General features: G+C 40.3%; 1 protein-coding gene and 1 long non-coding RNA gene across 2 annotated transcripts in view; one reads left to right on the top strand and one right to left on the bottom strand.

The window, feature by feature from the left end:
• Window positions 1–15,272, bottom strand: part of LOC141259492 (uncharacterized) — a 281,707-nt gene extending 266,435 nt beyond the window's left edge. The window contains exon 1 of the long non-coding RNA XR_012318427.1: window positions 14,931–15,272. This is a non-coding gene — a long non-coding RNA (uncharacterized lncRNA). The remainder of the gene's footprint in view (window positions 1–14,930) is intronic.
• On the top strand, window positions 15,051–19,314 carry HTR1B (5-hydroxytryptamine receptor 1B). The gene is made up of 2 exons (XM_073675595.1): window positions 15,051–17,430; window positions 18,381–19,314. The coding sequence occupies exon 1, from the start codon at window positions 16,211–16,213 to the stop codon at window positions 17,366–17,368; it is 1,158 nt and encodes a 385-aa protein (XP_073531696.1). The 5' UTR covers window positions 15,051–16,210; the 3' UTR covers window positions 17,369–17,430; window positions 18,381–19,314.
• Window positions 19,315–25,350: the final 6,036 nt, after the last annotated feature.

The raw sequence follows: 25,350 nt of genomic DNA, 5'->3' as shown, positions 1-25,350 counted from the left end.
CAGAGACGTAGTACTGGAAGCACGTCAACAACTGCATCCTCAAACACAACTCTGCCTCTCACCACAAGTCGTGGTGGCTTTTCAGGTCGCATGGGTGCTAAGCCTTGCATAGCCTGGGCATTTTTTCAGATCAATAAAGATGACCCAACTCGTGTTATCTTTAACATTTGTCATCAAAAGCTAAGTAGAGGCCAAAAAATACATAGTTTGAGTACTTCATGCATGAACCGGCACATGGACATGAAGCATAAGTTGCAGTGGGAAGCTCACTGTGCTACAATGCGGCCTAGCCGGCCGGGCCAACCACCGTCTGCCATATCTTGTGCATCCGTGGCCTCTTCATCCTCTGTGACTGGGGGGACAACAGTCACACCTGTTTTGGGACGCAGACCTGCCACCTCTTTACCCGCAACAGCCAGCGTGATTGGCAGGTCATCATTTTCTTTGGAGGTGGTAACACCAGCTGGTGTTGAGCGCTGTCCGACATCGATAGCACCACCTTTGGATCAAGGCAACCTAACATGTCCGCCTGCATCTTCCTCCCAGACTGGCAGTTTGCCGGGGACACCCTTATCAACCCCGTCTAAGCACAATAGCCAGCCCTCGGTCCCTCAGATGTGGACAAGTAAAAGACCATTTCCTCCTAGCCATGAGAAAGCTAAGAGGTTGAATTTCACCATCTGCAAGCTCTTGGCTACAGAAATGCTGCCTTTCCGCCTGGTGGACACAGAGGATTTTCGAGACCTTATGTCCGTCGCAGTGCCCCAGTACCAGATGCCCAGTCGGCACTACTTCTCAAAGAAAGGTGTGCCTGCGCTACACCAGCATGTCGCACACAACATCACCGCTTCTTTGAGAAACTCTGTGTGTGACAGGGTGCATTTCACCACAGACACTTGGACGAGTAGGCATGGACAGGGGCGTTACATGTCGCTGACTGGGCACTGGGTAACTATGGTGACAGCAGGACAAGGGGCTGCTGTCCAAGTCTTGCCGTCCCCACGAGTTGTGCGTCAATCCTCTTTATCTCAAAGTTCCTCCACTGCTTCTGCCTCCTCAGCCTCCTCTCGGTCCTCCACCTGCACCCAAAGCCTGTCTGGTCATGCCACAAGCTTTCTAACTGCGCAGAAGGGATCCTGCACACCTCCTTACTATGCTGGCAGTAGGGCTCAACGTCATCAGGCGGTTTTTACTTTGAAATGTCTTGGAAATGTGAGTCGCACAGCTGAGGAGTTGTGGTCAGCTCTGGAGAACCAATTTCATGAATGGTTGTCTCCACTGGACCTGAAACCAGGGAAGGCCGTGTGCGACAATGCTGCAAACCTGGGTCCTGACTACTGGGTTGCCACACTGTTAGATCCCCGGTACAAAAGTAAATTTGCAGAAATTATTCCTGCCATAGAAAGGGATGCACGCATGCAGGAGTATCAGCAGAGACTGTTGCAGAATCTTACATGTGCTTTTCCACAAAACACCAGTGGTGCACATACTGAATCTCACAGTTCCAACTCGCCAACCGTGGGACCGTCGAGTGTTCAGCACTCAAACCGTAACAGAACCACAGTATCTGCTGGTAACATCAATTTTGCGGAATCATTTCACCACTTTTTTAGCCCATCCTTTGCAAGGCCACAGGAGACAAGAAGTCTGACCCAGAGTCAACGCCTAGAGACAATGGTACAGGAGTATCTCCAAGTAAACATTGAAGCCATGACTGTGTCACTGGACCCTTGCTCTTTTTGGGCTTCCAATCTGGATAAATGGCCGGAGCTAGCCACTTACGCCTTGGAGATCTTGTCATGCCCCGCAGCCAGCGTTCTGTCTGAACGTGTGTTCAGCGCTGCTGCTGGTGTGCTGACAGATAAGCGCACGCGGCTCTCCACTGATAATGTAGACAAACTCATGTTTATAAAGATGAACAAATCATGGATCCGAAACGACTTTTCTACCCCTGTGTCATCCTGGGGAGAGTAAAAGCTTGATGATTGGTTAAAATCACCTCACCAATCATTTTAAGCTTTCAAATTACTAATCATGTTTATCTGTATCTTGGCTGGAAAATAATTTGGGCTTTGTAGCAGTGTGCAGTACTGATTCTATTAGGCCATCTATACTAAGCTCCACCAGATTTAAAATTACTAATCATGTTTATCTGTACCTTGGCTGGAAAATAATTTGGGCTTTGTAGCAGGACCCTGCATCTTGTTCGGGGGACGTTGGAGGCAACAGCAGCTTCAAAAACTTGTCTGCTGCTATGACAAGGCTTTTTTGCCGCTGCTCTTTTAACCTGACATAATTGCCTGTTGGAAAGAGTCCTCAATTTGCCCTTATCAGCATGCACACATGTGTACTGTGAATCAGCTACATACTTCTTGATTGCCAAGACACTTCATCCTGATCATCGCACAATGTTGATTGTAGTCATGCCTTGACCTAAACACTCCACAATTTGTTGCTTCTCAGCAGCCGACACATCCTTTTTCTTTCCCATTTTGGCAGAAAATGTAGGCTGCTCAATAATGTGGGATAGCCTTCTTAAGTAGTCTTGCCTTTCATTGGACACACCTGCCAAACTAATTAGCACAGGTGTCTGCAATTGCTTACAGTGATATAAAGAGCCCTGACACACATCACCATCAATGAGTTTAACTGACAAACAAATTCTTCCCTTATCACTCCTAAACACTTTTTGCATAATAATTTGGAACACAGTGTACATGTGCTTTTCCACAAAACACCAGTGGTTCACGTAGTGAATCTTACAGTTCTAACTTGCCAACCGTGGTCTGTATGTAGTTGTTCAATAAAGGGCCCAAAATTAAGATAACATAGATGGGAGAGGTCTCTATGAATAGGAATTCCTAAGTATTTGATACCCTGTGAGGGCCAGGCAAAGGGAAAGTTGGACTGGATGGAATCCTGTATGGATTTGGGGAGGGAGACATCGAGGGCCTCAGACTTCGCTGCATTGATTTTAAAATTTGACCATGTAACAAAGTGATCTATTTCAGCCATAACAGCAGGGATGGATATATGTGATTGAGTGATATATACTAGGACATCATCAGCAAATAGAGAGCACTTGTACTCGGTGCATCCCACCTCAATCCACCTAATATTGGGGTTATGGCGAATTGATGAGAGCAGGTTCTCCGTCACAAGGATGTATAAGAGAGGGGACAGAGGACATACCTGCCTTGTCCCATTGGTGATTATGAAAGGTGATGAAAATGTTCTGACGCCCCCCCTGGGCCTTGGGACACCCGGAGCCGGACCCTTTTTGGTGGATGCTGGTGGTTGTAGGTTCCGTGGCTCAGGGCGGTCAAACCAGTGGCGGAACTATTTATGTGGTTTTGATGTTTAAATGTCCGACTATGCCACCCGTGGATTGCGGTCAGAGTGAACCACCGCTGCAGGGCAGATCGCTGAGGCTGGTGTTGTGGGTGCAGCAGAGCGTAGCATAACTCCCCACGGGAGGAGTATAGCCTCAGGGCAGTGTATGCGGAGGATGGGGGTGATGGTGCAGGGCAGCATCAGTAATGACACGGAGTCAGTGATGCATTCCAGGGCCTTTACTCACAGTTCTTATTATCCAGACCACGTCTGCAGGTAACGGCTGCCCACGTCGTACTGTGCTCACCAGGTGAGGGGCTCAGACAACTCCCAGATAACTTTGGAGCGCTTCACAGGACCCCCTTTGTGTGTCCTTTGTCTGGCCTTTCTTACCAACCCTTCTGTCCGGCTGCCACGGGCCTCCTCTTGGTAAACTTGGCGCCAGTTTCCCTGACCCTATGTGGTGCCTTCCTAGCGGGTGTAACGAGGGGCTGCGTCACATAAAATGTCATTTCCCGCCTCCACTAGTTTCGGGGACCGGTCTCCCCCTTTGGCCTGACCCCTCCACGCAGGTGGATTCGGGCGTGCGGTGGCGACTCGCCCGTCCGCACCCCTGGGATCCCTTCATTCCTCGTTCCTGGAGCCTTCTCCGCTCCTCTTCCTTCCTTCTCCGTCTTCCAGGCCTGGGACTCTGTTTCTAGGCCCGCCTCCGGAGCAGAGCTCATGCAGAGCCCCTGCTCAGACTTCTCTGCACTGAACTAAGATGGTGCCCACCTTTTATACTCCTTTCTCAATGCACCCAGGAACTGCTTCCTACCTGCTCCTGCACTACAGGGCTCCCCTTCCTCAGTGTTCCCTCCCCCCACTCCAGCCAGGGACAGGGACTGTCGTGCCCATCTCAGGGGCATATTGGTTGCCCTGCCCCACGGCAATGTGGTGTAATGCATGCAGGTGTCGGGGTCCTGATCCACACTCCATCCTTACCTGAGAGTGAGATATCACACCTCTGGGTGATGTGCAATACCTCTGTAGCAACCGAGCCCTCAGGGTGCTACAGTTCCATTTATCTTCAGCCTAGGTGATGTATTGCAATACAGGGCCGTGATTTTGGCTATAAAAGGGTCCCCTAGACCCCTACCCCAAACTTTTTAAGAGAGTAATATATGGCGTGCCAGGAGACTCTATGGAATGCTTTCTCAGCATCCAACAAGAGTATCTAATTACAATTTTTTAACTGCATCTAGCCCAGGAAATACTTTGTGCCTAGTAGCAGTGTCTGCTAGTCAGCGGATTATCCCGGCTGTTAAGCAAGCTACACCACCTGTAGTTTGGACACTTAATTTTTTCAAAGGAAATGCTTCGGGACCACGGGATACTCAGTGAAGAGCATCAGGAGGCACCCCAAGGCATAGGGGCTGGGACTGGCAGTAGGATGCCTTGCGGTGGACAGCCGAGCTCGATCCTTATAAAAGCTTTTTAACTGCAGCAGCTTTAGTGGACGCTACTGGAGCTGGAATTACGCGGCTGCTGGCATGAGACTTGCCCTCCAATAGATCCTTGTAAATGGATTTAAAGTGTATTCATTCAAATTAGAGAGACAATTTAAATTAAAAAGCTTAGAGCTGCCTCCACCACATGGGGGCTCGCTCGACCCACCAGCGGACAGGCACCAGTATTGGGAGAGGGGGGCTGGCCGTCAGGGTCCACCGCGGCTCTGGCACAAACCCGGCGACACGGAGGTGGCACGGGCAGGAACGGACTGGCCGTGTCGGCTTCTCATTTTTGTGATTTTAGAAGGGCATGACATGCCTATATCTGTGTCTCCCCCTCCTTTTACTCCTCCACCTCTTTTCTTTTCGCATGACTATATGTACTTGTCACTTTTCCATGTGTTAGTTTTGTCTTCTGAGCAGTTTGTCAGCTTTTGGACACCTTTGAAGGTGTTTTCTATGTGTTTCTATGTGTTTTGTTTGCCTGCCATTGGTTTTAACGGTGTTCGAAGGTGTTCGATGAACAGTTCGACGAACAGTTCGGCGAACACACGGGTGTTCGACGAACCGAACCGAACTCGAACACTACGGGGGTGGCTCAACACTACTGGCAACGTCCCTCGTGTTGGTGTTTCGGGGAACTGTTGCCCGACTTTTGTCTGCGGCCACCACACTGCTTCTTCCTGCCTATTGGGGTACTCTGCCTCCCTCCCCCTGTGTGCTGCTGACCTTGCTCTGCATGTCCTCCTGCCACGTTGGGTCAGTTACTAGATCATCCACCACCTCCTCCTCTTCCACTTCCACACCACGGTCCTCCTCCTTACTTTGTGGCAATTGTGTCTCGTCATCGTCCACCTCTTGTGACAAATTGCCAGCGTCACCTTCCTGTGGCCTTGGCTGTTCAAATATTTGGGCATCGCTACATGGGATCTCCTCTTCCACCACTTCAAGCGGAGCAGGCGAGAGGCCCAAATATGGAAATGGACCAATTAACAGCTCTTCAGAATGTCCAATTATGGGATCAGTTGCTGTCTGACGACACTCGGCATGGTGGGAGGAAGGAGCATCAGGGTGAGGAGGAGTATGCAGTCAAGACTCACGGCTACTAACACTTGACCGTGTGGAAGACAGACCGGAGGTGGTGGTGCCCAGGTGACTGGAAGTATTATCTGCTATCCAATTAATAACCTGTTCACACTGATCAGATCGCAACAGTGGTGCTGTTGTGTGCTTCCCTAGTAATTCCCTACTAATTCTAGAACTGGGAGCGAGAAGATGTGTCTGTTGGTTGTGGCACATTTTCACCTTGGCCACGGCCCCATCCTCTGCACGCACCATCACCAGAACGTCCAGTTCCACGTCCCTTGCCACGCGCCTTGCCCATTGTAAATGAAGTAAAATAGCTTACACTCGCGCTATCAATGGTAAAAGGGTAATAAAAAGGAGATTAGAACCGTGGAAGAGGAAAACCACAGTTATAGTTCTCTGGCCTACACCAGACTCTTTTAAACAGATATATTGGTGTCTGAACAGTCAGCGAGACACTGAAAATGTTTTTTTTTTATGCAAAAAAGACAAAAAAGTGGATAATACAGTGGTTTGAACCGTGGAACTGCAAAACCACAGTTATAATTTCCTGGTGTATACCAGACTTGATAAAATAGATATATTTGTGTCTGAACAGTCAGCGACACACTCAAACTATTTTTTTTTATGGAAAAAAGGCAAGCAGGTTGATAACACCCAGATTTGAACCGTGCAAGAGGAAAAACACAGATCTATTTCTCTGGCATACACCAGACTCTTTTAAACAGATACAGTCATATGAAAAAGTTTGGGCACCCCTATTAATCTTAAGCTTAATGTTTTATAAAAATTGATGTTTTTGCAACAGCTATTTCAGTTTGATATATGTAATAACTGTTGGACACAGTAATGTTTCTGCCTTGAAATGAGGTTTATTGTGCTAACAGAAAATGTGCAATCTGCATTCAAACAAAATTTGACCGGTGCATAAGTATGGGCACCCTTATCATTTTCTTGTTTTAAATACTCCTGCCTACTTTTTACTGACTTACTAAAGCACTTTTTTGGGTTTTGTAACCTCATTGAGCTTTGAACTTTATAGCCAGGTGTATGCAATCATGAGAAAAGCTACTTAAAGTGGCCACTTGCAAGTTGTTCTCCTGTTTGAATCTCCTCTGAAGAGTGGCATCATGGGCTCCTCAAAACAACTGTCAAATGATCTGAAAACAAAGATTATTCAACATAGTTGTTCAGGGGAAGGATACAAAAAGCTGTCTCAGAGATTTAACCTGTCAGTTTCCACTGTGAGGAACATAGTAAGGAAATGGAAGAACATAGGGACAGTTCTTGTTAAGGCCAGAAGTGTCAGGACAAGAAAAACATCAGAAAGGCAGAGAAGAAGAATGGTGAGATCAGTCAAGGACAATCCTCAGACCACCTCCAGAGAGCTGCAGCATCAACTTGCTGCAGATGGTGTCACTGTGCATCGGTCAACTATACAACGCACTTTGCACAAGGAGAAGCTGTATGGGAGAGTGATGCGAAAGAAGCCGTTTCTGCAAGTACGCACAAACAGAGTCGGCTGAGGTATGCAAAAGCACATTTGAAGAAGCCTATTTCTTTTTGGAAGAAGGTCCTGTGGACTGATGAAACCAAGATTGAGTTGTTTGGTCATACAAAAAGGCGTTATGCATGGTGGCAAAAAAACACAGCATTCCAAGAAAAACACTTGCTACCCACAGTAAAATTTGGTGGAGGTTCCATCATGCTTTGGGGCTGTGTGGTCAATGCCGGCACTGGGAATCTTGTTAAAGTTGAGGGACGCATGGATTCCACTCAGTATCAGCAGATTCTTGGCAATAGTGTTCAAGAATCAGTGATAAAGTTGAAGTTACGCAGTGGATGGATCTTTCAGCAAGACAATGATCCAAAACACCGCTCCAAATCTACTCAGGCATTCATGCAGAGGAACAATTACAATGTTCTGGAATGGCCATCCCAGTCCCCAGACCTGAATATCATTGAACATCTGTGGGATCATTTGAAGAGGCTGTCCATGCTCGGCGACCATCAAACTTAACTGAACTGGAATTGTTTTGTAAAGAGGAATGGTCAAAAATACCTTCATCCAGGATCCAGGAACTCATTAAAAGCTACAGGAAGCGACTAGAGGCTGTTATTTTTGCAAAAGGAGGATCTACTAAATATTAATGTCACTTTTCTGGTGAGGTGCCCATACTTATGCACCTGTCAAATTTTGTTTGAATGCAGATTGCACATTTTCTGTTAGTACAATAAACCTCATTTCAAGGCAGAAACATTACTGTATCCAACAGTTATTACATATATCAAACTGAAATAGCTGTTGCAAAAACACCAATTTTTATAAAACATTAAGCTTAAGATTAATAGGGGTGCCCAAACTTTTTCATATGACTGTATATTGGTGTCTGAACAGTCAGCGAGACACTCACATTTTTTTTTTTTGGGGGGGGGGGGATACCAAAAGGTTAATAAGAAGGGTATTTGTACAGTCTTACAGTTTCTCCAGGCCCCTGAGACCTGGGGCTAAGTCTAGCAATTTGACCAGAAGGAGCACACAGAACTGTAATGCAGTGTTTGTTGGTATAACCACTGCGTCTCCTATACAGCCTGCCTGCCTGCCTATCTGGGATGGATATTAGTCCTGAGAAGGACTGTTTGTTTGATTTTGCAGGCTTTAGAGACCCTACACTAACTATTTTGCAGTATAAATCTCTCCCTATCTCTGCAGCACTGACCCCAGCACTGACCCTACACTGTCTGATCCGGAGCGACTGTGTCCAAGATGGCGTCGCCTGGTTTTATATACTCGAGGTGACGCTGTGCGGCCAGCCAGTCACTGTAATGCCCACAAACAACATGGCTGTGGCATTACCGTGACTGGCTGGCAATCCCTGTATGTTCATTGGCTCTGTAAAGAGCGCCAAACGTGCAGGGCGGAGACCCAAGCTCCCATCCTAGTAACCCGGAAATGCTCGGTGCTCGCCGAACATCCCAAGTAGTGAGATGCTTGGGCGAGTACCGAGCAGTGTCGACCATGCTCGCTCAACACTAATTTTCACTATTCTTTTCTAGGATTAGGTCAGCAATATCCACCACCTGGCACCCCACGACCAACTGATTTGGGTGCCAATGACAGCCGGATGCTAATCCTCCTTTATAAAGAACATAAATATTAGAAATATATATAAATGTCCTTTGATGGAAATACCACAACAGAGAGGGGCCTGAAGATGGCGGTGCCTGGTTCACAAACTCCTGCACTGGTTAGAAGTACTTCACCATCTTATTAAACTGCGCAGGTTTATTCCTTGCTGGCAGTGTAAGGGTTAATCTGTTCAGCTAAAGCTTACTTGGATTGTTTCAGCTGTTCAATGTTGGCCACTTCCCTCTGCTATATATGCTATCCTCTGGTACTTAGGAATTGCCAGCTTTAGTTCTTACTGCCTAGTTTGGAGATGGAAGTGCGGTTCATGGTTGGAGTTGGCGCTTAGATATTTGTTCAGAGATTGTTGCTGGAGTTTTGTTTTCTGTGTACATCCTCATCTCTCTTATTTGGCTGCATAGGACAAGCGATCAGATAATCTCAGCTTCAAGTCCCCTAAAGGGACTATTAAATACAGTGATAAGTACACAAAAGTTCAAATCACCACCCTTTCACCCTTTTGAAAATAAAATAATAAAAAATACACATATTTGGTATTGCTGAGTAGAGAAATTTCCAATCTATCAAAATATGAAATAAATTAATCCCATCGGTAAGCAGCGTGACAAAAAAAAAAATCAAAACTCCAGAATTAAGTTTTTTGCCGCAGCAACATTGCAATAAGAGAAGATCAAAACATCGTATCTACCCCCAAATTCTATCAATAAATACGTCAGCTCAGGGTGCTAAAAATAAGCCCTGTGTGCAGCTTTAGTGCTGGGCAGTCGCTCCTCCAGTGACAGCGGGTGAGAGTGATTGTTTATCAGCATTCTGCACTTATGTTACCTCCTCCTAACAAAAGGGGGCCGGCCGTGTCCTGGTGTGCATTTTTCTTTGAAACCTTGGCTGGTGAGTACCATTGCCTTTTGCTATTTTACATTTTCAAGATACCTGAAGGTGCCTCGTTCATCTGTACAAACAATTATACGCAAGTACAAACAAGATGGAAATGTCCAGCCATCATACCGTTCAGGAAGGATTCTGTGTCCCAGAGATGAACGTGCTTTGGTTCAACATACGCATATCAACCCACAGACAAAAGCAAAAGACATTGTAAAGATGATAGCGGATGCTGGTAAGATTGTGTCAATATCCACAGTGAAACGAGCACTGTATCAACATGGGCTGAAAGGCCACTCTGTCAGGAAGAAGCCATTACTCCAAAAGAAACATAAAAAGCCAAATTATTGTTTGCAAATGCACACAGGAACAAAGACCTTAATTTTTAGAGACATGTCCTGTGGTCTGATGAAACTAAAATTTAACTTTTTGGGCATAATGACCATCATTATGTTTGGCGGAAAAAAGGAGAAGCTTGGAAGTCTAAGAACACCATCCCAACTGTGAAACATGGGGCTGGCAGCATCATGTTGTGGGGTTGTTTTGCAGCATAAGAGACTGGTGCCTTTCACAAAATAAGTAAGCAATGGGGGATATTATAGCCACTATCAATAAAAATGTAAAACATGTATACAGAGCCTCTCCAGCGACAGTTGACATTGCATTTACTCCTGAGGGTAGCTCTTTTCTCTTGTCAGAGTCCCAAATACTTTCTATTAGGTTATCTTATATCTGTTTTGGACACGCGTGGGTTTGGGAGGACCTTTTATTATACTTATGTCGGACTCTAAATTATCATTGTTCTTAAGTGCACTTTGCGTACACCTGGTGACCATTTGCCTAGATTATTAGGTAGGTGTATAACTCTATTATCTTAACTTACCTTACTGCAATATCTTCTGGGTATGCATTGAATCTGTATGGGTATAGACTTTGGCTAAAGCTATACTCATTTTAGTGGTTGATATATATACAGTACAGATGAAAGCAAAAGGTGGCTACTTTGAAGAACCTAAAATATAAGACATATTTTCAGTTGTTTCACACTTTTTTGTTGTGTATAATTCCACATGTGTTAATACATAGTTTTGATGCCTTCAGTGTGAATGTACAATTTTCATAGTCATGAAAATACAGAAAAATCTTTAAATGAGAAGGTGTGTCCAAACTTTTGGTCTGTACTGTACTTAGTAAAATTTTCTGCTGTAGAATTTTATATCAGTACATGCACTTGTCTCTGGATTTGGGGTCATGAGGACCTCGTGTATTTAATTTGTGATTTGAGTAGATACTCACTTTGATCTATTTTATTGCATATCAAATAAAAGTTACATTTTAATATTACCACATCTTGATTTTACACTTTACAAAATAGATGGAATCATGAGAAAAGAAGATTATGTGGCAATACTGAAGCAACATCTCAAGACATCAGCCAGGAAGTTAAAGCTTGGGCGGAAATGGGTCTTCCAAATGGACAATGACCCGAAGCATACTGCCAAAATGGTAACAAAGTGGCTTAAGGATAACAAAGTCAATGTTTTGGAGTAGCCATCACAAAGCCCTGATCTCAATCCTATTGAAAATTTATGGGCAAAGCTGAAAAGGCAGGTTCGAGCAAGGCGACCTACAAACCTGGATCAGTTACACCAGTTTTTTCAGGAGGAATGGGCCCAAATTCCAGCCAACTATTGTACGGAGCTTGTGGAAGGATATCCCAAATGTTTGACCAAAGTCATTCAGTTTAAGGGCAATGGTACCAAATACTAATGAAATGTATACAAACTCTTGACTTTGCAGTAAGTATTAAAAATGCCTTAAAACATTCTCTCTCTGGCATTTGGAAAATATTAAAAATGATGGTAATCCTAACTGACCAAAACGGGAAAGGTTTATTCTGATTTCATGTCAGATATTGAGAAAAACATGCATATGTGTCTTTTTATACTGTATGTAAACTTCTGGTTTCAACTGTATCTGACCTCTAATATGGGCATACAGGTGATAAAAATGCAAATCTATTTATACCTGTATGCCTACCAATAGAGGTCTTGTTGCTGTGAAATGTATTTTCATTCATACAAGTTTCTGATGTGTTCCAGTCCCGGCGCCCTGAAGAAATCCTTGCCTCCTGTGGTAATTATAATGTTTCCTCCCTCCCCAGCATGTCACGGTGCCCTGTGATGTGCAGTTGCAACAGCCAAATCCAGGCACTGTGATGTGCAGGGCAGGGGGGAAGCATTGTAATTACCACAGTAGATGGGGAATTCTTCCAGTCCCCGGGCATGCAAGCATCAGAAACTTGATTGAATAAAAAGACATTTCACAGCAACAAGACCTCTAATATGAGTCATACAGGTAGGTTTAGATTTACATTTCTATCACCTGTATGCCCATATTAGAGGTCAGATAAGTGCCAGGCGGTGACAGATTCCTTTTAATGAATTTGGCTCATCTTTCAACTATTGTGCACCACTGCCAGAAATATCCTATCTGAGCTCTGTTCACCTTTCAAACAGTTGACAGAGCTGACTTGGACTAACATAAAAATTCCAAAATTCACAAAATTTTTGCACAATTTTAAGTTGTACAAAAAACCTGCAACATTTCACACTGTTTTGTACGATATTTCTGCCAAAAACTGCTTGATGAATTCACCTCTGCATGTTTGTAAAACTCTTTTTCCTCTAATTTGCACTTAAATCAGAGAAAGTAATATTATTTCCCCAGGTAAGATCCATCTCATAGCCAGTACCCCTCTTATTTTTTTTCTATTGTCTTATCATAACTTCCATAACAGAAGTTTTTCAACTCTTCTTAAGTCTGCAGGTCAGTTTGATTCTTTAGGGCTTGATGAGTTTGTTTATCTGTCAGCGGGATGTGCAAACTCCTACCTAGGTTCACAAAGTATTGCTTTCCCCTTGGTTTCTTATATTTGTAGCATGTCCCAAAGTTCCCGTTCTTCTTTCCTATTTAGCACCTGCTGTGATATCACTCACTGCTCCTCCCTGGATAACTGTTATTTGACTCCTCATGTGGGCAGAAAATGTCTCATTCCTCTCACTAACAGCTAGGGGTCTCTGTTGCCAGGAGCTGTGTTCCTCATTATTATCTTGTCTCTTTCTTATAAACTTTACAGACAATGCATCACTTGATGTTTAGGTACCCAGCTTATATAGTTTCTGGACAGTTTCTGGACTGTTAGGACCATTTCTTCTGGAAGTAACAATCCTAATCGGATTAATCACATTAATGTGATGATGAGCTATAACATATTTTTATTATGGGTGACTAAGAGGCAAATATGTGCTCATTTTCCTTGCAATCTGTAATATGGAAACTGTAACATTTCCTTTCAATCTATTTGAAATCCTACCTTTATCCTATGAGAAAGGGAACCAATAATATTTTTATTCCAATGGGACAGTCTAATATTTATGTGAATTGATTTATCCTTGATGACTCACAGCATATTAGATTAGTGCTTGTATGCCTGCATGGTCAGGAGTGGCATAATGGCTGTGATGTACAATGTATCTCTATACGCTGAGTAATATGTGTATACCATACTCAAAGCTCATCTTTGCATACAAAGGTCAAAGCTCAAGAGGGAATCCCTTACTATGACCCCACAATAACACCATTAAATGATTACCTGATGGTTAACAGTGTATAAAAAAACAGGAAGATGCAATGAATGGCCCCTGAATAATATATAATACATTTATTGTGCATTTCAGACACAACAGTGCCATTCTAATATCTCACATGATATAGTTACCTTTTTTCAGACACAACAGTGCCATTCTAATATTTCTCAGATTATATAATTACCTTTTTTAGACGAAAACAGAGCCATTCTAATATCTCTCAGATTATATAGTTACCTTTTTCCAGACACAGCAGTGCCATTCTAATATCTCTCAGATTATATAGTTACCTTTTTTCCGACACAGCAGTGCCATTCAAATATCTCTCAGATTATATAGTTACCTTTTTTCAGACACAGCAGTGCCATTCTAATAACTCTCAGATTATATAGTTACCTTTTTTCAGACACAGCAGTGCCATTCTAATATCTCTCAGATTATATAGTTATGTTTTTTTAGACAACAACAGTGCCATTCTATTATCTCTCAGATTATATAGTTACCTTTTCTCAGACACAGCAGTGCCATTCTAATATCTCTCAGATTATATAGTTACCTTTTTTTCAGACACAGCACTGCCATTCTAATATCTCTCAGATTATATAATTACCTTTTTCAGACACAGCAGTGCCATTCTAATATCTCTCAGATTATATAGTTACCTTTTTTAGACAACAACAGTGCCATTCTAATATCTCTCAGATTATATAATTACCTTTTTTCAGACAACAGTGCCATTCTAATATCTCTCAGATTATATAGTTACCTTTTTTTAGACTACAACAGTGCCATTCTAACATTTCTCAGAATATATAGTTACCTTTTTTAGACAACAGTGCCATTCTAATATTTCTCAGATTATATAATTACCTTTTTTTAGAGAACAGTGCCATTCTAATATCTCTCAGATTATATAATTACCTTTTTTAGACAACAGTGCCATTCTAATATCTCTCAGATTATATAGTTACCTTTTTTTAGACAACAGTGCCATTCTAACATTTCTCAGTATAGTTACCTTTTTTTCACAGCAGTGCCATTCTAATATCTCTCAGATTATATAGTTCTTTTTTTAGACAACAGTGCCATGCTAATATCTCTCATATGACACAGATACCTTTTTTTCATAGCAGTGCCATGCTAATATCTCTCAGATTATATAGTTCTTTTTTTCACAGCAGTGCCATGCTAATGTCTCTCATATGACACAGTTACCTTTTTTTCACAGCAGTGCCTTGCTAATATCTCTCAGATGATATATTTACCTTTTTGGAAAGTAACATCTTTTTTATTTTAATAATAAATGATGAAGAAGTAATAAACAGAAGGAAAGAGTTTACAAACCTGCAAAGGCTCACATTCATGAACTATTGCTTATGCCTTCTCCAACTCTTTACATCTAGTAGCAGTGTCACTATAGGCAGGTCACAGTCATATAACACAAGCATCGTGTCAGCTTTACACTGAGCATGCTAGCAGAGTGGCTATGCTGCCTGGAATCCCGTCAGCTGCTTCTCCCCCTTCCATCAGTCCTTAGTTGCAGTGTTCATTTCCCCCACATCCCCCTCCTCCACTCCCACATCAGCCTCTATGTCAGCTGCAGCACTAAGAGGAGTAGTACTGCTGCCGCCTGGAAATAAAGAGCACAGTCAAGACGGGAGAAATGAACGGCAGCTCTCCATACTACAGCAACACTCAGCTGCTCTGGCTGCAAGGAGAACTTGAGCAAAGGATCTGTGAAGCTTCCTGGAAGTTGGGGTACACTTTTGCATATACCAATTGCATTCTCCTAAGGCAATGAACCTTATACTACTGGAAAAGTCTGCAGGACATCAGCACCTACACACATGCTTCCTCACAAGTTTTGCCTCATTGGAGTGCTTCAGAAAAAGCAACGTTCATGGGTATGAAAGCTACAAGAGCCTGTCCGTAGACTCTCCAGGACAACCAGAATGAGCAATCATAGGGGGGCATCAGACTGATAAGTGATTTTTTTGGGGGTCCACAAAGGATGCAAACCTAATATATGAATGTAGCAATGGATGTCTCCTGTGCCTGAGAATGGCTAGTACCATCACAAATAAGGTGATTATTAATAGTTTTACTTCTAAAAGAGCAATATTATCAGAATGATGTAGACAGTAATTAGAATGCTGTACTAAACTAGATAGAATAATGCTGAATAAGATCCTTTATCGTTTCCACTAAGATTCAGTAATAATATGGACATTTGAGATATTCTATGGATGCTCAGTGGAACCTGATGTGAAAACTGGAGTCAAAGTAAATTGGGGTGTATTATGAGCCATGTCTTTTAATGTTCTTTTGCAAGGTTCGTGCAGCTTCCTTGTGATTTTTTTATTGTATTTTTGGCATTTCTTTATGAAACTTTGGGATGTATGAGCCATTATAACGCACAGCCTAATAAGCACAAATCATATTTGTATTTTGACTACCTAATCCAGCTGATGAAGACTTCTATCATCAGGGAGTTTCCACTTTTCAGCCATTGCTTGATGAAGGGATGTACAGGTATCCTTCTCCCTGTAGCTTTGATGTAGTTATTGCAAACCCCCTGGAGGTTTACTTTATGCTCTAAACTGGCAGATTGTTCATACTCCGTGATGGAGCCACAAACCCAGTGCCAACCAACTACTGACAATATGAATGTTTCTCAAACCAATTACTCCTATGATGGTACAAGTTGCATTGCAGGTCTGGAAGACTACGATCAGGAGTCTGGCTTGACCTTCTGGAGCATAATCCTCACCATTATCTTGGCTATCATTACTCTTGCCACTTTATTGTCCAATGCATTTGTAATTGCAACAGTGTATCAGACCAGAAAATTACACACGCCTGCCAACTATCTCATAGCTTCATTGGCATTCACAGACTTTTTGGTGTCTATTCTTGTCTTGCCAATCAGCACCTTGTATACTGTAACTGGTAAATGGACTTTGGGGCAGATTATATGTGATATGTGGTTGTCCTCGGATATCACTTGTTGCACTGCATCTATTCTACATTTATGTGTCATAGCATTGGATAGATACTGGGCAATTACTGATGCAGTTGAGTACACAAAGAAAAGGACTCCAAAAAGGGCGGTTATAATGATAGCACTTGTGTGGGTCTTCTCAATATCGATTTCAATGCCCCCACTATTTTGGCGTCAATCAAAGATAGAAGAGCTTACAATGTGTGCTGTCAATACAGATCATGTTTTATATACTGTTTACTCCACTGTTGGGGCATTCTATTTACCAACATTACTACTAATTGCTCTTTATGGGAGAATCTATGTAGAAGCCAGGTCTAGAATTCTGAAACAATCTCCGAAGAGCACAGGCAAACGATTGACAAGGGCTCATCTAATTACTGATTCCCCAGGATCTTCTTCTGTGTCCTCCACCAACTCAAGGGCTGCAGATGTGTCAAGTGACACAAGTTCTCCGGTATACTTGAATCAGGTCAAAGTTAAAGTATCAGATGCTTTACTAGAGAAGAAAAAGATAATGGCAGCCAGGGAGAGGAAGGCTACCAAGACTTTGGGGATCATACTTGGAGCATACATCGTTTGTTGGTTACCATTTTTCATTATTTCATTGGTTATGCCCATTTGCAAAGATGCTTGCTGGTTCCATCCTGCTATTTTTGACTTTTTCAACTGGCTTGGATATCTCAATTCTTTAATAAATCCAATAATCTATACAATGTCAAATGAGGACTTCAAACAAGCTTTTCACAAACTAATTCATCGTTTTAGTTGCTCATCATGACTTTAGCTCCAGTACTCTTCTCGATGCCACATGAATGCACTTGTCTGGATCTGTTAATACAGGTAAGCTTCCTTTAATGGCTGCAGATACTAGCAATTATTATTGAAGGTTTCATAGGGTAGGTAAGTGATGTTATACTTGCTATATTCCTGAATGCCAAAACTCAGCTTAAGGGGCATTGCTCCTGGCCAACCATTGATTTAGTATTTTCCCATAACAGCCTTGAACAACTCTTTGTTAGATGTACTTGTGTCTGTACTATCTGTTTATTGGATCAATCAGCAGATTTGTTCTTCAGTTAATGAAGTTCAACCTGAGTTAACTGATTTGCTGATGAAGCATCTAATTGAGAGTCAATACACAAACTGACATTGAACGATCTGATTCAATTGGGTAGGGGGTATTAAGGAAACTGCAGTGCGTTTTGACAAAGAAAAAAAAAAAAACCTAAGGCTAGCAAGTATATTTGTGTCTCTAGTGGAGCAAAGAATCAATGATTAATATTCATCCCTCTTCTATTAAAGAGGTGTCAGACTCATATTCAATCATGGATCTTCACAGAACTGCATTCCTTTCATTAACTTCGCACATCTTCTCATTATGCATCTGCACCCTGTAGACTTTCATGTAAAACTAGAGATCTGACATATGATCTACCTTTCATTCTGCAGTATAATGTCCAAACATTTTTTACAGCCCTAAATGTGCATAGGGTCATAGAAGAATTTGAACACAATGTTATATCCTATGTGACCTATGACTATATTATGATTCTGATGAGTCAAAACATAAACCATCTTCCTAATACTACTGATTAGACATTTAGACTCCTCCTTTTTTTGTTATAGATTTGCAACACTTTTGTTCATACATTATGCATGTATACCAAAGAAAGGAATTCCCATAGCAAATATAGGATATAGATGGCTAAATAGGTCATAGTTCTTATTATTATATATCCCTTTTTGACATTTTATCAATAATTCTGTGAATGTTTTCCTTTTGTCTGCAGAACCCAGTCGATATTGTAAAGAATCACTGCCTGAAACTCTCTATCCTGAGTTGTCAGACTCATGAATGCTGCTGAGCACAAACGTCAATACATACTGCCATCCTACTGTTCAGCTCTGCATATCACTGCTATGACTCTAGCAATGATGCTGCTTAAATATTCACCCATGTCAAAAGCAAGAGTTCACCTTCAAATCAATGCTTAGAATTAACACCTGGATGGGATAATTAATGTAGACTAATTAATTGTTTTGATTTTAATTATTTTTTATTTATATATTTTATTTCATTCATATCATTACCTTTTTTTTTTTTTTTTTTTTACTTGATTAGTCTGTGGAATTCCTTCCATGCGCACTGTAGGGGGAGTGCATAGTTATGTTTAATGTCACAAATATTAATGTGTCAATGTGTATGCTTGTAATTTATTTCTGTAGAGAAAAAGTTGATATGATTTTAAAGAAATGCTTTAAAGATGTGTCACAGTGTGCAGGTGGCCCATTCATCTCCGCTTTCTTGGTAAATGTGGTGTGCAGGAATGTGCAAAAGCTACATTGATGTTCTCCCAATCAATCTGAATCACATGGTGATCATACATTCTTACAATTGATTGTTAGTAATTACTGTATGTATAAATGTTTCATCTATTTGATAGATATGTCATTGAAAGTTATGCCCTTCAGATGATCTTTTAGCACACGGTTTGACATGACAAATGTATTCTAATACCGGAGCAAATTGCACAGTATTTATGATTAAGCTATGGTTGATGCACACCCCTACTACATCAAGCACAGAGAATGTATGTTTTATTTTTCCTTAAGAATTAAGCCTACCTATTATGTATTTATTGTATACTGTCCAAAAGTACAAATGACTTTATATTTCAAAAAAAAAAGTCACACACGTGCAAAATAAATGACTAGAATTCTGAAGCAGATCAGTTTATTTTATTTTTATATTGTGTTGTATTAACATGGACACTGTGAAAAAGGTCTAAAGCAGCAAAGAAGCCATAATATATAAGATTGGTTAAAACAATTATGTTTTAAAATTGTATTACATGTCTGGTTTCTTTTTTATATGTCCAAGTACAAAATGTTAAATGAAAAAAAAAAACACAGGTTCACTTATTAAATATAATAAAACCAAAATATATTTGCTTTTTTTCAGTATAACTTTTTTTTTTTTCTCTTTGGGCCTTTAAATGCCATTCACTCCAAGGTGAATAACTTTTTTAAAGTATTTAAAAATGCATAGATATAATGGTGCAATTTAAAATATGTTCTCTCTGGTTTGAGGGATAGTGAACATGTCTTTTATTAAAGGGAGTCTGTCAGTAGGATTTTGCTACCTTACCTGAGAGCAGCATAATGTAGGTTAAAAGAAGCTGAATCCAATGATTACTTAGATTACTGGGTGCAGCAGTTCTGATGCAATCAGAGCTTTTAGATTTAGAATGAAGCAGAGCTGAGAAAGCTAAACCCTCCCACACCAGGCTCACCATGTACAAAGTCCATGGACAGTGAGTTGTTCATCACAGGAGGGGGTGTTGCCAGACTCATGCAGTCCACCAATGTTAATCTCTTAGTGATAAATCCTTCACAGTTAGTAAACAACAGCATTTACTTTAACAAGTGACGCATCCCTGAATTCAGTGTTTCAGCCTCTTTCTCCTTCTGTCTTGAGATTATATAGCAAAAACCTGTTGACAGATTCCCTTTAATCCATGATAGGGGTAGATGGTTTAGAAGTTGTACCATTTTTCATAGTCTTAAATCAGATAGCTACTATATATGGTACCCATGTTTAACTGGTCATTTCTTGCATAACATCCAGACCTTCGAGGGTTTTACTGAGTTAAAGGGGTTTTCCCACCAACTAAGTACATTTTAATCAATAGATCTTGGAGTAAAAATAAGTTCCACAAATGGATGTGTTAAAAATGTTCCATTCCTGAGATAATCTTATGAATATGCCCCTTTTATGTACTGTCTAATGACTGAACATACCACTGATCCTGGCCAGGGGAGGAAGCAAAAGAGAGTATACAAACATTAAAACATGGGATCGCAGATGCTGCTTTCTGTGAGGTAAAACATTTTCCTGAGCAATGAAAAAATTCAGCTCATCCTTGATGGAAATCAGCTAAGTTTCTGGGGTAGAGAAGCTCGGAGTCTTGTCTGTGCCAAACGTTGGTATTTCTTTTGAAGGAAATGTGTCCAACTTCAATCCATAAAACCAAATCCTTTTTTTCATGGTTAAAATAGATATGGTAACACTAAAATATGACTAGGCATAATTGGGGATAAAGGGGTGCAAGGAGGTGAAACCAGACACGTTTTGAATGACTGCTGCATTCTTTAGCTTGGTCTGATGCTCAGACCGAGTTTGAGAACGCAGCAGTCATTCGAAAAACATTTCCCTACCTGTTTTTCCTCACAGAAAGAATAAGCTGTGATTTCATGCTGTCCTGTCTGTATACTCTTTTGCTTCTTCACCAGGCCAGGAGCTGTGGTATGTTCAGACCATGAACTATAGCAGCTCCGCATGGTCAGACACATCCATTACACAGTACTCAGCAGTGGCACATTTATAAAATTATCTTAGCACAGAAACATTCTGCTTTAAGGGGATATCCGGGACTTAAAAAAAGGCATGTAATTGCTAATAGAGGCAACTACCTGTCTGGTGTACCCAGAGCTGGTCATTGACTGCTCCTGCCAGAGATGAAGCTACTCCCTGTCAACAGAGCAGCAGTTTCTCTTCCTGTTGACAGGGTGGGACTACTGGTGTCTTGCTGATTGACAGCAGTCTCTCTGCTCCCTAATTGGGAGAAGGCGGATGCCAATCAGCATGACACCAGTAGTCCCGCGCTGTGAACAGGAAGAGAAACTGCTGCTCTGTTGACAGGGAGTAGCTGAATCTCTATCATTAGAGCTCAATGATCGGGGTTGCGTACAACAGACAGGTAGTTGTCTCTGTAAGCAACTACATACCTCTTTTTTAAAGTCCCGGCTATTCCCTTTAACATATCCAATTGTGGAACTTATTTTTATTTCAAGATCTATTATTTAAATTAACTTTGTTTATGGGACAAACCCTTTAACCTTACAGCGAAATAAGGGTCTTTGGTGTTTTAAGTTTAGTTCATTATAACCAAATGGGATCTGGCTAATACAGTGAGATAAAAAAGGCATATGTTAATAATGACTATGAAAATTGGTTCAGCTTACAAATGCCTCTACAGCTAACTAAAGAAGAGTGTGTGATGTCATAGGCAACATAGGAGGTTTGATCGTGTTGTAGATTGCTGAGAATATTGACAGGCATAAAATGTATTCATCTTTTGTGCACAGATGATAATTTTTTTTTAACATATAATTATCAACTATGCTGAAAACTTTTTAATAAATAATTATTTTGGAATGTAGCCATAATTAAAATATGAGATGTAGAATTACACTTGTACTATCTAAAATAAATAACGACAGATATTTAGCAAGGACACACTCAAATTCATGCTAACTCATGTCTGAATGTAAGTAGTATAAATGGTTTCCAATTATGAAATGCATCTATAATTCATAGGGCTCATATATTTCAAATTGATTGATTATTGCAGACTATGTAATGATAACTAACTCATTTGACCTATGATATCTGTATTAGGATTGTTAAAGTAATGTGTAAAGTTAATATTTAGCTTATGTATTTATTCGCTGTACAAAGATTATTTTACAGTGAAAATAACTATAGCTCAAAAATAATTTACATTGATTCATAAAGATTATAAATGTGTCAAAAACTAATTAAAATTGTTTCATTACTATGGTCCTAATAGCGTAGCAAATTGGTACTGATATTCAATCTATTGTAAATCCATTTATACCCAGAGCTTCAATTTCAAAGATATGAAGCATCCTGCAATAGGGAAATTGTTTGGTTGAAATACAAAAGAAGCACAAGATCTTCAGGAAAAGACAATTAAACTTTGGTTAATTTCAAGTTAAAAGACATTTCTTCAAAGAGAGATTAGTAGTTGCAATTTAGGCTGATGATTGTAGTGCAAAAGAGTACAATTCACCCACCACAGGGTAAATGAATAGGCGTCTAAGGGTATATTTAAAGTTTTTTTTTGTGGAATTTATACCAGATTATGCTTCAAAACCCACTAAATATACTGTTTGAATAAGCTTCCTATAGATGTCATCAGGGAAAACTCGGCTATAGTGTACACTGTACCAAAAGTACAAAATCTGGACACTAAATTCATTATATTCACACAGATTTTTTTTTCATGAATTTTTGAAGATCCAGTTCAAATACCACATCAAAGAGCATTCAGAGAGTAGTAAAGAGTATTTTATAAAGTGGATTTTGAAGCAAATCCACTTCAAAATCCAAGTAACAGTTCTGTGTGACTATACCCTTAAAGCAGAAAAAACATCCACACACAAAAACATTAAAAGAGTAATTCTCAAGTTGTCACTTGAGCTGCACAAAGCTTTCTAATCTCTTTCACTTCCTGGTTTCTGGCAGGACAGGGATTCCTGCTTGAGTGACAGTTCTGGTGAGTAGCAGAACTGTAGTATTAGTAGAACTATAAAACCCAGCACAAGTTCTGCTGGAACTCAAGCAGCTACCAGTGTTTTGTTCTGAGTCTACGCTTCTATCACTATATTTACACATAGAGATAATGGGGCATTTGAGGAAGCACACAGCTCAGGACAAGAGAGTGGTGTGATTAAAAGACATGCACAGTAAATTGCCAACAGTGGAGGCTGATTATTTTGCAGTATTAATAACAGCAGTTTGTCAGGAGCTGAGAGGGAGGGAGTGGGAGGGAGGTGAGAAGCTAACTGCTGTGTAGAAATCAGTGGTCTGTAGAGAGGTGGCTGGGATATTAGGAGTTAACCCCTGTACTGGAATGTAGCTATTGCACAGACTTAGCCAAGCTCTGATGGCCCTGCTCTGTGGAAACAAGCTATACAATCTGAAACAAGAGAGTTCTCATTGCAGGAGAATGAAAGTAGATAGAAAAATCAAGTCAATTGCAAACTTGCTTATTTTCATAGTATCTAACTAAAGCATTCATGTTATTTAACTAAAGCAATTTAATGACATGAGAATACCATTTTAAATTTTGTACCAAAAACTGCCCCCAAAAAACATATTTGTGGTTGCTTTGTTTTATAGATTTCGTAAGTAAAAAAAAATCAGTGTGAACATACCCTTATGCTAATAAGCTTTTTTCTTAAATGCGATTGCCTACTTATTGTGTTTTTCTGACATTGATGTATATTGATGTCTATTGGTATTAGGGTAGTTCAAAGAAATGGAGTTCATACCCTAAAATTTACTTAACTATTTAAGTCGTTTTCTCTCTTTTTAGTGATGTTTAACAGTAATGTAAAGATGAAAAACACCAGTAATAAGGTTAAGGTTTCCATATTACCATATCCTTCACTACCCCATTTTACTAACCTGCAAATTGCATATAGCTCTGAATCAAGTTCTACATAGTGATTCCCTTTGAATCGTATCCCACTCATGTGAACCCTTTCACCATTCCTACTTAAAAGAAGCTTGTATGGGCAAGTAAGCTTTGATTTCTAATTTTAAAGGAGTTGTCTAGAGGACAGGTCATCAATATCAGATTGATATTGGATCCTCATGATCTGCTAATGATGACCTATGCCCAGAAAACCCCTTTAATCTTAATTCCGTTAGTACTAATAGAACAATAATGGGATTCATTTTTATCCAACAAATAGGATAGATGGAGTTGTTAATAAAACTAGAGAAATACCCTTCCCCCATTATATAAGTGTTTCCATATCTACCCCCACAATGAGTTACATTGTAAATGAGAAAGGGAAAGAAACTTGTGCTGCTGTTAGGGCTAAGTTAAAAAAATTGCTGAAAGAAAACAAAACTTTCTTTTATGTCCTAGTCAGCAGCACAATAATTTAATTGCAAATGTAAAAACAGCAGGAGGAGTTGAATTGGTCGGGATTGATTGCCTAACACATAGGTAGGGCATTGACTTTGTAGGACACTGTTTACTTTGACACATTTTTAGGGTATTAAATTGGCCAGGCATTGCTTATTTTAACAAATATCACTAATTTAATTAAACTGTACTTCTGCTGCAAAAATAAATGGGTTTCACATCCTGCTGTACCTGCAATTTTAGCCACCAAAAAATGCTAAAAAAACTGATGGCTGCACTTTTGCTGCTTTTTTGCATTTACTCATTGCTTTCTATGAATGAAAAAATGCTACACAAATGCTGAAAGAATTGACATGCTGCAGTTTTCAAAGACGTAACAGTTTTCCAATTCTGTCAGGAAAAAAAAAAAGTGTGCACATGAAATTTCTGAAATCTCATAGCTTTTGCTAGTACTGTTAGAAGCAGCTTTTAGTTTGCATAAAAAAACATAGCAAAAATGCAACGTGAATATAGCCTTATTGTGCTGCTATGATTTAAAGTAAAAAAATATTTAAATAATGTCCAGCACTTTATTCAGGCTGAGACATGTTGACTGTTTTGCCAGTCATCCATGAAAATGATACAATCTGGTTTACATCTACAATTCTTTTGTTTCGATAGATTTTTATTGTTTTTTTTTTACAAAATACAAAAAAAAAAACTAAACATATACATATCATATTACACTGTTCTTTGATATATCTTATCTTAATCTTTTTACTGTAATTAAGACCTGTCTTATTTTTAGGGATAAGAAGGGTAGGGGGAAAAGGTATAAGGTAAGACAAATTTTTTTTTAATAGTGAATAAAAGAATAAATAGGTATTTGGGTAGAGACAAACCTTAGATAAAATAATGGAGTAAATATAGTAAACTTTTCAAAAAGTTAAATAATTTAAATCATTTTAAACCATTTATCACCTAATAATAACTAATTTTATACCTACCAGTAATATAACAGTATATTAACCACCTA

The sequence above is a fragment of the Phyllobates terribilis genome, unplaced genomic scaffold (genome assembly GCF_046119375.1).
Source record: "Phyllobates terribilis strain yellow unplaced genomic scaffold, ASM4611937v1 Scaffold_3__8_contigs__length_932513732, whole genome shotgun sequence".
NCBI lineage: Eukaryota > Metazoa > Chordata > Amphibia > Anura > Dendrobatidae > Phyllobates > Phyllobates terribilis.
The sequence above is the reverse complement of the archived record's forward strand: the minus strand, read 5'-3'. Positions and strand labels throughout refer to the sequence as shown.

Excerpts from the sequence above, each read along its gene's own strand:
- HTR1B (XM_073675595.1), top strand. The coding sequence starts at position 16,211 with ATGGAGCCACAAACCCAGTGCCAACCAACTACTGACAATATGAATGTT.